Here is a 12,934-nt window from a genome sequence, read left to right as displayed (position 1 = left end):
CTCACAATGTCTTCCATCATAAATTGCTGTAGCTGATTTCTCACAAATTTTCTTGCTTCACCAATAACGATGTTGCTTAAAAAGAAGAAATCTTATTTCCGTGTACAACATGTAGAAATGCGATATGAGCCTACCATTTATCGAAGAGTTCCAAAGAAATGTATTCTGTCCACACAGCTACAGCTTTTTATTTTGAAGGCATAGTGTTACAGTTTTTAAAAAAGGCGAGGCAAACAAAAAACCCACTTAAAATTTAAGCATAACTTAAATATTGGCTTTTATTGAGATAGATAATGATTATGTAAGATCTTAGCAAAAGTGCCTAAATGATTTGTCAGAGAGAGACTGTATCTAGATATATGTAATTGCTTCCACATTTTTTCATTTTTTTCGAAAATACTTTTTACGTGTTTGCAAGATAACTCCCACTCAGTGGCTGGTGAAATGCTCTAGTTTTTTAAGCAATATAATGAGCAGCTAGTGAGGATGGTTTTCCCAGCTGCCAAAGGGTTTCTCAGAGTTACAGTGACTGCCATATTACTATCAAGCTGTCATGGACTAAGTGATTGTTTTAGAGCATGTTTGGTGGGTTTGTGTGTAGCTGGTTTTTTGAATGCTATAGAAATGCTGGCTGTTTCCTAAAATACTAAGACATGAAAGGTGAAATGCAACTAGATCTGTTTGGCTGTGTGCAGTAATCATGAGTACAAGATGTAAAGGAGGAGCTGCTGTTTTCTTGAAGGTATTGCACCATGTAGCTTAAGACTGAATTTCTGCCTAAGGTGATGACATACTCAAGGTCCTTATAGGTTCCTCCATAGGAGAGTAGCCCTCTTGGCCTCTCCTGGCGTTATGTGTTGGATGATACAGAAACAATCATCTAATCAAGATGCTTTTCATCACTAACAGGCATTTTTGGGAGGTGATGAAGTTTGGAAATGTAATGTGAATCTTTCACTGCAGTGCAGAGTACTAATGGCTCCAAAGACAAAGCTGCTGTTTATTGATTATTAAAAGTCCTATATAGAGAAGTTTGGAGAAATAGATTTTGGATATGTCAAACAAACCAGTTTCTGGATATGCTGAGATTCGACATTTAGTATCTAAATATCATCTGTAAAATTTGATATTTTCACCTTGAAAAATCAATGCTCCCTGTTTTCAAGAGCACTTGAATGCATGTCATGTTTAAACCTTCAGAACAATAAAAAGTTTGCTGTATTAAAGTTTAAGGCTATACATTTCATGATTGCTTACCCATGAGACTTTGAGGGGAAAAACAAGTGTTTGATTACACAATCCATCTAGTGCTTCCTGGTGTCAAACCCTTTGTTTTGCAGAGCTGGTAGTGTTAATTACATGTGTGACTTACATATAGTATGCACAATTTTTTCTTTTTAATAAATAGCTCATTTAGCAGTAGATCAGTGTCCATTTTGCATGGAAAGACAATAACCCACAGGCCATAAAAGTTGAGCCAATATTAAATAGCCTTCAGTTAGTACTGATTTGTAGAAGGTATGTGAAACTTGGTCTAGTAGATTGCTGTAAAGTGTTTGAATACATACGAAGAGTAAATTTAGGGAAGATAGGCACATAAACCTGTACCATTTTTAAGTTTGTTTCACACTCACTACTGTGTAGGTTTGAAGTAGAAACAGAACCTATAAATACCCTGTAGGTATAGATAGGTTTCCTGACACGCCTGCTTTATTGGGATTGTTACATTTGCATGCATGGGCCATGGAGGAAGTAATAGATCTTTAATAGTAATCTCTCTTCTTAGTAATAGCAGTCTTTGATTTTCAGGAGTCATTTGGTCTAATTTTGGTACTGCCTTTCTGATACTACACTGATCTTCTGTGTTCTGTAGCATTTGATGTAGGATTCTAAATCACGTACTTCACCATGCACCAGTTTGGCTCTCAGTGCTTCCACTGTCAGTGAGATTTTTGGCAATTTGCTTACTACATTCCTATCAATAGGCTGATCAATATACTGAATCCAGCTGTACTTTCTATTCCAAGGTAGCTTCTTAAAAACAATTATCTCCCTTGTGGAATGCTAGTATCTTTTTTTTTCTTTTTCCGCACTAAAATTTCCTTGGAATGAATTTTCTGTTTATCAAGTTTAGTTCTCGTAAGGGTGTTTGGACTTTCACAGACACCCTCAGAACTGAAAACATCTAAATATGAGATACTGAAAAGAGCTTTTCATATTAATCTGCTTTGCTAATGTATTCCAAAGTACATTTAACAACAAGACACTGATCTGTGGGTTTTAAAATTTTCATCCTAAGAATTGATATTAATTTTTTGACTTCAAAGAATGATAAGGTATTACATCAGTATTTACATAATATTTAACTATGTCTCTGGGTGCAGAAGTGCATGCAGCATGTATTTTCAGAGTGAGAAGCCTGTTACTTTTCCTGGTTATTTGGGCAAACGGGGTGCACAAAAATAAGCAATCTTGCAGTTTAAGTCTTGATTATTTTAGAAGCTGTCTTTAACTGCCAGAATCTAAAAGCAGAGAAAAGAAACTTTTCCAATAATACTCTTATTTGGCAGACTATATAGGTAAAATTATTTTTGGAGAGAGTTTAGGTAGGAAAAAAAAAAAAAGGATGACACACCAGCTTTAGTAGATTATGCAATACAATGATCATACTAATTATTTCTTCACGGAAAGTGGAAATGCGTTTGGGACTGACTTAACATAGAGCAACATGCAAATAAAATATGCATTTGACTACAGAAAGTGTCTAAAGCTGCTTATAAAATTTCCATGGAGTTGTACTGATTAAAAGAATATTTGTTTAGAGAAAACATCTAACGCAGGAAGTCAATTTTCCTGCTGTTGAAAAGTTATCCTTATTAAGTATCTTTGAAAACCTGATTCTGACTTAATGATGCACTAATTTGAACATTATATTTCCTTTTATTTCTTTTCCAAAACCAGAGCAGTTTCTTTTTTGTGGTTTTTAACATACATTTTGTTTATATTAAGTAATATCATTCTTATTCATAGATATTGTTTGTGGTACCTAATATTTGGAAGGAAAAGTGTCAAACTTTAGTTCCTTAATTCTTGCGCCTATGTTTTTCACAGACTATTGTCTGACTTGATGGATTTTCAGTGTAGTAAGTGCATATACCTATGTCTCTTGGCTGGAAATCAAATGTCGCAAATGGTGGTGGTGTTATGCAAGCATGACCTACATGTACCATGTTGTGAAAAAACTGGAAAAATACTTTTTTTTTTTCAATCAGCAATATGAAATTCAGTTTAAAGTAACAGGTTTTTTTAATAAGATGCATATACTTACATGGTCATATGGTTGGTTTTTTCCCTTCTCTGTTTTCCTAAATTGAGAAGATAAGAAAGAAATTATTAATACTCAGTGCTGAATAGGAGAAACTTAAACAAATTAGCATGGGGAAAAGAGAACAGTAAGGTAATTGGTGGTGCACCTCTCCTATGAAGAAAGTCTGAGAGAATTGGGTTTTTTCAGCCTGAAGAGAAGGCTTTGGAGTGACTGAATTGCAGCCTTCCAGTACCTGAGAGCCTCCAAGAAATCTGGAGAGGGACTTTTTACCAAGAGCATGTAGTGATAGGAGAAGGGGAAATGGCTTCACACTGAAAGAGAGTAGATATAGGTTATATATTAGGAAAAAATGTCTTTACTAGGAGGGTGGTGAGGCACTGGGACGGGTTGCCCAGAAAGACGGTTGATGCCGTGTCTCTGGAAATGTTTAGGACAGAGCGACTGGAGATCTGAACAACCTGGTCTAGTGACAAGTGTCCCTGACCATGGCAGGGAGATAAGAACTTGATGATCTTTAAGGTCCCTTCAAACCCAGGCCATTCTGTGATTCTGCAATTGTAAGAATGAAATGGAAAGACCTTTGTTGTAGTTAGGGGGATTTTTACCGGATTTTGGTAACTTAAGTTGATAACGGCTAAAATATATCAAATTTTGAGTACTAAGCAGCTTGTTTGGCATCATACCACCATTCTGACAATAAGGAATATGCTTTTCAGTACATTATCCTGGAAAGATAATGCATTCTGCTGTCAGAATGGGTTACATGTATTTGCTTTGTGGGACACTGTAGAAAATACACCAGCAAAACAGCTACCGATAAGTGAAGTAAACAGCATGTTCCTGAATCACAAAGCCCATTTCAGGTATATGTTTTTCTATATGTTCAGTGACGAACAAGAAACCAGCTCAAGCATCTATTACAAAGGTGAAGCAATTTGAAGGCTCCACATCGTTTGTCAGGAGAACGCAGTGGATGCTCGAGCAGCTTCGCCAGGTCAATGGTATAGACCCTAATCGGGTGAGTTTGAACAGTTTCCTAGAAAATGAAAATTGAGTTGTTATGTAACCGATTTATAAACCAGGCATTCTTTCTATTCAAAAGGCATCTGGAAATATAAGATACAGGTTTAAGTGCAAGTTCTCAAAAAAGAAATAAGTGGAATATGTGAAGTAAATCTTAATGGGAAACATGGGAGGAGGCTAAAGCTCAGTCATATGGATTTTTTCTTCTTGTCTTTCCATACTTTCCTTATTGCTTTCTCTTTTCTTTGGGAAGAGCAAATTAAGAGTTTGTTTGCTTCAGCTTTAAGCCGCTTGGGGTCTACTTTAGCATGCAGCTGTGCTGTGAGATAGAGTAATAGGTAGAAGTAAGTATAGAAGAGGTTGCTGAGATTCAAGTTTGTGAAATCTTGTGAATCCTGCATTTTTTCTAGGATAGTCCTTTCCTCAGATATTTTGGCATTTCTTATCTTATGCTAGAAAATGTGGTAATGTCCTTTAGCTGCAAATGGCAAATGAACACTGATTTAAGCAAAAGACTACAAAAAAAAAAAAAAATCAACCCTATATTAAATAGTTGTGCAATTATCCCTTTAATTTGGGCTATGCAGCTCACCTTGAGCTATCTCAAGACAAAGTTGTAGTAATATGTGTTAGGCTTATGAATACAATTCTCTGGTACTAAAACAACATACTTAGAAGTTAAAAATGCAGCTCCTACTATGTGCTCACAAAGTGATTTAGTGTTCTTTTTATAGCGAAATATTTTTGTGACTTAACTCCCTTGGTTCCTTCAAAGTTCAACTCTGATCAGCCACCTAAGTGTCTTTACTGTGGTGCACCAAATTCTGTCTCTACCCAAGTCTTAGTTAGTTCTTAAGTGCCTAGCACCAAGTCTAGTTACTACCTAAAATTTGGTATAAAAAAGAAGCCCTTGGCCACTGCCCTATGCCTAAGGAGTGGAATTATATTTTCTGTGGGTAAAAGAACTATGAAAAAAAGCGAAATGACAAATATATAGGGGATAAGAATTTTAGGTCCTTTTACAGCAGCTGCTATGCAGCTAGGTACATAACAGTTTGAAAGTCCCACCAAGCTCTTAAGCTTAGAAATGTTTCTTTCAAACTTGTCTCCCTGTAAACTCCTAGTGTCATAAGCTGGAAAAAAGCATTTACTAGATTACATTGCAAAACAAAGGTTCGCAAATATGAAATATAAAGCATGACTTCTTGCATAAAATCCTTTTATTTTGGCAGCCAAATCTGAATTGGAGCTGCACTGTGATTTGTTCTGGGAGTGGCCTTTTGCTCATGTTTTCCTGAGTCCTTTGCAACACTTCACAAAAATGTATTAAATACAATAACTATGACTTATTATTTGCTTAGGACTTAGCTTATTTGTTTGGTTGAGCATGGAGAGCAGAGCCACATCTTCTATAAAATAGTGTGACCATAGATTTTCTATTGAGAGATATAAATGCTTGAATAATATAGAAGGCACAAATAACTATATATCTGAAGATAGCAATGGTTTCTTATGAGAATTTGGCTTTTAATGTTTTGATCTAAATTATTTGTGTCAAAATATCTAAGATTTTTTTTGTCAAAGCTGACTATTCCTCACTAAAAATAACAGTAAAAAAAACCTTCCTTCCTGTTTGGTCTTTTTCATTCAAAAATATGCAGTAATACCAGGATGATTATTAGTTGCATGACCTTTCTACTTTTTGCAACACAGTACATTTTAGAAAATACCTTTCTCAAAATAATTTTTAAAACTGGAATAACAACAGTCTATTTTTTTTTCTTCTAGGATTCCCCAGAATTTGATTTACTATTTGAAAATGCATTTGACCAATGGGTAGCAAACACAGCTTCAGAAAAATGCACATTCTTTCAGGTTCTACATCACACTTGTCAGCGATACCTTACAGACAGGAAGCCAGAATTTATCAACTGCCAGTCTAAAATTATGGGAGGTAAGTGAATCAAAGCTTAATACTTTGCAGTTGGACGTGAAATGGTCTGCATGTGATTTATTCTCTGTTCAGATAAGCTTGCAGCCTAATGACATCTTGAAATCATGGGTCTGAATATGCTAACTTAGCAGTAAACTTCTAGGCTTCAGCTTTTCTGCACCAAGCACCACATCACACCCTTGTTACCTTGTCATTCCTTTAATTTTAGCTACTGAAACTGATAACAGATACAGATAATCATGTCAATAAATAGTTTTCTTTTAGTGTCTTTTCAAATGAAGAAAAAAATGTGCAGAATTTCTTGTGTCTTCTCTCATTCTATGCTTTTTCACATTAATAGGATTTCCTTTGCTCTTGGTGTGGTGGTGAGGAGGGAGCTGCATTAATGGGTGAAGATATACTGTACAATTTTTCTATTTCATTAGTGAAGTCTCACGTTGGTTATCTGATTGCTAATGTTTCTCACTTCCATCCTTCCTGCAAATAAGTTGTTATTAATAAACCACAGCACATTTCGCCTTTGAACTTGTATTACTTTCCTAAGCTTGACCTGTCCAAAATCGAGTTCCTGATTCAGTTGCCCCAGTATTAACTTTATCCTAAACAAGTGTCATCACAGTGGAAAAAAAATACTACTGAGATTCATAAATATATGCTTAACTTCTACTTTTTCAACACACACTAGACCCTGCCATGTCCCATGAAGCCTACCCACCTTCTCCTTTGACAACTTCCTAGATAAAGTGGGAGTATTCAGTAATCCTCAATAGCAGATGGTGACCATTTCCATATTCCCTGCATGTCATTCTGACTGGGCACAAATCTGGTCTGTGCATGTACACACACAGTGCTGCATATAAATACTGTATGGGAGCTAATAAGTCTCCTCATGGATACAGTGCTTCTGCTGTTCTTCAGCTCTCAACTTTTTCCTCACACTGGGTGATACGCTTCCTGTGGGTAGGTTTAAATTTGACAGAACCTGCAAACCAAGTAATAGTTGACCCTAAATTTCAGTGACTTGCTGTGTGTCAGCCTCACTGAGCCAGCTGTTTGTATCAAAACCCATTTAGTCCAAAAGCTGAAATAGCAAGAATTATTTTCTGGAATATATGTTGAAATGTATTGTCAAGCTCAAATTCATATGACTAGAAAAAGTAAGGTCCAAATATGTCTAAGCAAACCAAAGAACATAGAGACCTGAGAATATAGTTTGAAATTTGTTATATCCAGTTGAGAATTTACAACTTGGGTTATTTTGTTGTTGCTGTTATGTTGGTGTATTTTGCTAACTAGTCAAAACAGTATATTTGAATCATACTTAACTCTTAGTGCCGTCAGATTTCAAGATGAGGCTTGTCATTTCATCCCCTCAGCTAAGGCAGCATAACATTTTAAGTGATGTTCTTGTGAACTTTCTGGGGATGTGAAAAGTAATACTTTTTTCTTTTGGATGGTTGGGCAGTTTAATGTCTAATACTCTACAAAACAAAAAAAAAAATTAATATATTAATGCACCCACATGTTTTTTTTAAGTAATTATATAGATATGCCCATCATATGTGCAATGTATATCTTGTAACTAACGCAGATTTTAAAAAATTGCCACTGAAGAACAGTTTTTCCTAAGTGGAACTGAAGATGAAAGAACTTGAAGGGCTTGTTTACAAGCCTACTTAACTTATTGAAGCTTATTCCTTCCTAAAGGATAAGAGTGAAGAAAGTGAAATTCATGTTGCTCCTGTTTCTGCAGGAAGTGCTTAGGATCTTAGCTTTAAGTAAATAAGGGTTTTCCTGTGGAACTCCCGACCCTCTTCATGGCCTTCCTCCTTTTACCTCCTTTCTCTCTCACACACAGACACACACACACACTTCCCCCTGTAGACCAGAGCCCTGCCACTGACTCTCCTTCTGCAGAATAATTTTTTACTTTATTTCCATTTGCATGTCATGTAATTGTAGTCTGCAGAGTTAAATAGGCTAGACTGTTCTCTGTATCTTGATTAATGATATCAGTACTTGCAGCAATAATGAGAACTGACTGAAGGTGTGGGTGCTAATCTGAGAACAAAGAACAAATTCAAGTTTAGGCAGACTGTAACAAGATTCCTCCTACTAGTGTCTTATGCAAAATATTTCAGGTTTGTCTTTTGTTTAGAATTTAGGTGAGCCCTCTCCGTAGCTTACATGCATTCTGGATGTTATGGTGGAGAAGAAAGGCAGGTTTTGGGGCTAGAGGGCTTTTTTTGACTGTTTTTTCCCCTTGTGTAAATTTATAACATACAGGTTCTGATAGTGGAATGTGTGTAATTTGGAGTATCTTTGTGTTATTAGTCAGTGGCTGTGTTAGTCAGGTTGTATTACTTATACAAAGCAAAGTTGGAGATGGCTGGTGTGCAGAAATTTCATCCCTTAAAGGTTGCGTTCATTGGAACATCTTGATTCTTGACATAGCATTAAACTGACATTGAGGATGCATTTTACTCTCATTTCTGGATAGAACGTTGAGATACAGCTATCGAAGCTCTTTGGAAATTAACGCTGGCCCTATAATAAAGAACAAACATTTGCTGCCACCTTTAGATGCATATTAGAAATGCATTTGGTTTTAAGCTTTGTCCTACCTCTACACATTGGTATTTAACAATTGTTCTGCTGAATTAATCAAAATATTCTTGGAAACCCAAAATTATGACATCTTTACCTTTGTGACCTTTTCTGTAGGACATCCTGCAGGAGTTATTAATGAATCACTATTTTTCCCTCAAGAATACAATGCCAGTGTGAGAATGGTAATGAGTACTTTTTCCATACAGTATTACTTATGTTGGCTTACCACATTTGAGATCTGCTAAGCCTATAGTGGTGTTTACCATACACAGCAAGATTAATGACTGTCTAAAGGAGATGAACGAAAACTTGTGTTAGAAATTGCCCCAAGCATCCTGATCTAGTGGGTGGTATCCGTGTCCATAGTGAGGGTTTGGAAATAGATTATCGTTAAGGTCCCTTCCAACCCAGGCCATTATATGATTCTGTGAATTAGGATGGGGAAAAAAGAAAATTGTTGCACTCCCTCCTGTCAAATACCTTGTAGATGGTTGTTTGCTTTAGTTCCTGCCTGATAGACATTGAAAAAAGTGTGTATTTGAGCATACTACTCTTGCAGACATTCCATGTAAATTAATTCTGATAAAAATTAATTTGACCCCCAAAAAATTAAAAAACAAACCAAAAACAACAACAATAAAGATGAATTATCTGCAGTATCTGTTATTTTGGTGGTGTTTTGCTGGTTTGAAATGACCCATCAAATTTAGCTATTTTCCCATAAAGAAACAATTTTTTTGCAATTTATTTAGGTATTTCTTGCCAACATATACCAAATACTCAGTTACTGCATTCTAGAGATTAAAATATTAGAATCTTAATTTTTTGCTGCCAAAAGATTTTCAAATGCTTGCTTTTATGCCCTGGATACTCATGTCAAGATTAATTCTGCTTTGCAGTTTTACTTAACTATATATATTTTAGTGATCTTAAACATAAAAGCTATGCATTGAAATTAGAATGGATAAGAATAGTTGAGATCTTTTTCCATAGAAATTTAGCATATAATCTGAGCTCTAAATTAACTTCTAAAAGCGAAAGCTTGTAAGAACAAAATAACACTGTTTGACAGTCCACCTCACGGACTTTTTGAGGCGCTTCTTAACCAGAGGTGGAGTTTATCTTGAATGTAATTTATGATCATAGTGGCAGAGCTATTCACTGCCATTTTTACCCTGATTTCTTTTACTAAGATATCTTTCACTGTTTCACCTCACCTAGCTTCATTAGTTTAGTGGTTTTGATAGATTTTGCAGTTACAAGTCTGATTTACGCATCCTCAGTATATTCATACTTACATAGATACATTTTGTATGGATATCATAGGTTTGGGTTTGAATATACATTTTACAGCATTTTGGAATTCATCAGTTTTTGCTTAAAGTGAGATGGATGCCAGTTCTGTTTTGTGCTGCTGATTACTTGATTGGTGAAAGCTATTTTCTGGTCACCTTTGTGTGTAACCAAGCAAGACCAGACAGAGGTTTTTCATCCTATATAAAACTTCCTTTAATCTAGCTGACCTCTGATGTGGGAAGGTGATTGTCCATGTTCATAACAATTTGAGAACTATTAGAAATGTAAAATAGAATTGCTTTTCTATTTCTTACAAAGAAGGGAAAAAAAGCAGCTTTAGCTGATAGACACATCGGTAAAAGGGAAAAATCCACCACCTGAATGCCCAACTGTTTCAAAAATTAAAATCTTCCTTTTCTGTTCCTGCAACTCAGTATTTCCTATATTTCCACATTTGTTCACTGTTACATCATTTAATGCAGCATTTTTCCCAGTCTGGAAAGTGAATGCAAGGGTGCATCAATAGTAATGGCTATTCAAAATACCTCTCTGGAACATACTTTGTTGAATGAACCCAGATACGTTTCTCAATATTTCTGAGCTTCTTAGACCCTTGAGAATAAGAGTCTAAGAATTCACATAAATTCTCAGGTTACTTGAGACCAGAAGACTCAAATTAAGCATTAAATAACAGCTTTGTCTTAATGACCCTGCTCTGAATATTTTACCACATCTTGTTTGTAAATCACATAGCCACTAGCTCATTTGAAATAAGCAGACATATATTGTGCTTAATGAATTGCTGTATAGTTCCTGCAGAGTTATCCTTTAGTTACCTTTCTGAATTTGAATTCTTTCCAGTGTCTATCAGAAAGGACCTCTCTAAAGAATCACCTCTTGATCTTCTGTATGAAAAATCTGTATATCATGTTTTTCATTATCAGTCCCTATGAAAGTCACAAGGCAATGGCATTGCTGTATATTGGAACAAAGTCAGTAGGAAATGTGAATTATCTTGTACTTGTTGTCCAGCATTGTCTCCATTCCAAAAATCATTCTAAACTTAGTACGTTGTAGTTCCTCATGACTAGCAGGAATTCATTAGTGTTGACATTTTCAGACTTCTGAACTTCTTCTGTTGACACAGATAGGATCAGTTCAGTATGTATAATGTCTCTCTACTTTCATAGCATATCATTTCTATTCTGAGGCATTTTAGAATTTTCTTTATCTTTCACAGTTCCCATATTGACATAAGAAATTAGAAGACCTTGTTTGGATAGTCTTATTAACTATTTACTCTTCATTCACTGTGAACTTCAGTTCACAGTTGGTTGGCTGTTGAGAACCTGGATACTGTGATTGCTCTACAAGGTTCATGCTCGATAGTGATGCAAAAGTTTATTCTGTCAGTTTCTCATTTAGAAGATTTTCACAAAGTTGTGATTAATAAAGCTTGTGCAAACATGTCAAGCATAATTCAGCTAGTGAGTAGAGTACTAACCTTAATTGAGTTATAACAGTCTGGAAATCAGAGCATTTACACAAGTCCTCAGACTTCACAGCTTCTTCTGGGTGCAGCTGTGACAGAATTGTTTGCAAGACTTTGGATAGGAAGCAGTCCACCTCTGGAATGGCTACATAGGCTGCAGGCATTGCAGGAATCTGAAATATGCACACATTCCTCAGTCAGTCAATCCAGGAAAAGCATGTACCTTTTGTTTTTTGGCTTTTTTTGGTGGAAAATAGGTTAAACTCAAGGCCAAAACTGGGATGTTACCCACTAGACTAATTTTTTTTTCTCCCCATCTTAAAATGTACCTTGCAAATCTAAGGAGCTGACATGGCTAATGAGAGCAGAGGAAGAAATTTATCTCTGTTGTCAATAAGGCTTATCTTGTTTTGCTGCTTGCTAATGAAGGTGCTGAACAGTCTCGATGACTTCTACATCCTCTGTAATTGGTAGGACCTTTTAAAAGTATAATGTGATGCACAAGGTGTTCTTTGTTATTGTTAGAAATAATTTGCAAGCATCTGTTTAACTCCCAGTGTCATAGGTATTATTTAATTACCAGCAGGAATAAAATATGCTTTTTCTTCATATAAGAGTTGAGATAAATTTGCCCTGTTTTGGCCCTAAAGGTACAAGATTTCAGATACACCAAAATAAATTGTGTGGAGATGTAAATAATGTTCAGAAGCAATGAAGTGACAAACTAGGGTTGTACTAAAATGTACTACAATATAAAATAGTCTATGTTACTATGACTGATAGTACAGGTTTTATTTCATGTGTTGCAATTCAGGAAGACAGAAATGTATGGGGTCAAATCTGAATAGTTTTATTGAAGTTTAAAGAGCAATTATACTGGGGGTTTTTTTTATTATTTTATTTTTTCTGTCTTACATGCTTTGGACAAAATACCTGATTAGAACGAAGTTTTAAGTCTCTTTGCATTAACATAAGACGCAATATTTGCCCACTTTTTTATATTTAAATCTGTTCCTGGCCATTTTTTGTATTGATGGATATTAAAAGATCCAGATGTGTCAGAAGAAATTGCCTAGCCCACATGGGAACAGGGGAAAGTACTGTAACCAGTTTAATTTTGAGATCACTTCTTACTCTGAAACGTGTATTACTTTTCAGGGCAGAATAAGATTTTTACAAAGGTGGAACCATTGATTGTGTCCCTTGGTAATACAATGACTGTTGATGTTAC

The 12,934-nt window shown here is 35.6% G+C and overlaps 1 protein-coding gene across 7 annotated transcripts in view; it reads left to right on the top strand.

The window, feature by feature from the left end:
• STXBP6 (syntaxin binding protein 6) overlaps positions 1–12,934 on the top strand; it is a 90,395-nt gene that overhangs the window by 63,317 nt on the left and 14,144 nt on the right. For 6 of the 7 annotated variants that reach the window (XM_030274567.4, XM_072930172.1, XM_030274569.4 and 3 more), the window contains 2 exons: positions 4,216–4,346; positions 6,140–6,305. The exons of the other annotated variant lie outside the window; for it this stretch is intronic. In XM_030274567.4, the coding sequence (XP_030130427.4) occupies positions 4,216–4,346; positions 6,140–6,305 (297 nt within the window). The remainder of the gene's footprint in view (positions 1–4,215; positions 4,347–6,139; positions 6,306–12,934) is intronic. 7 annotated transcript variants of the gene reach the window in all.

The sequence above is a fragment of the Taeniopygia guttata genome, chromosome 5 (genome assembly GCF_048771995.1).
Source record: "Taeniopygia guttata chromosome 5, bTaeGut7.mat, whole genome shotgun sequence".
Lineage (NCBI taxonomy): Eukaryota > Metazoa > Chordata > Aves > Passeriformes > Estrildidae > Taeniopygia > Taeniopygia guttata.
This window is presented reverse-complemented; position numbering and strand designations above follow the sequence as displayed.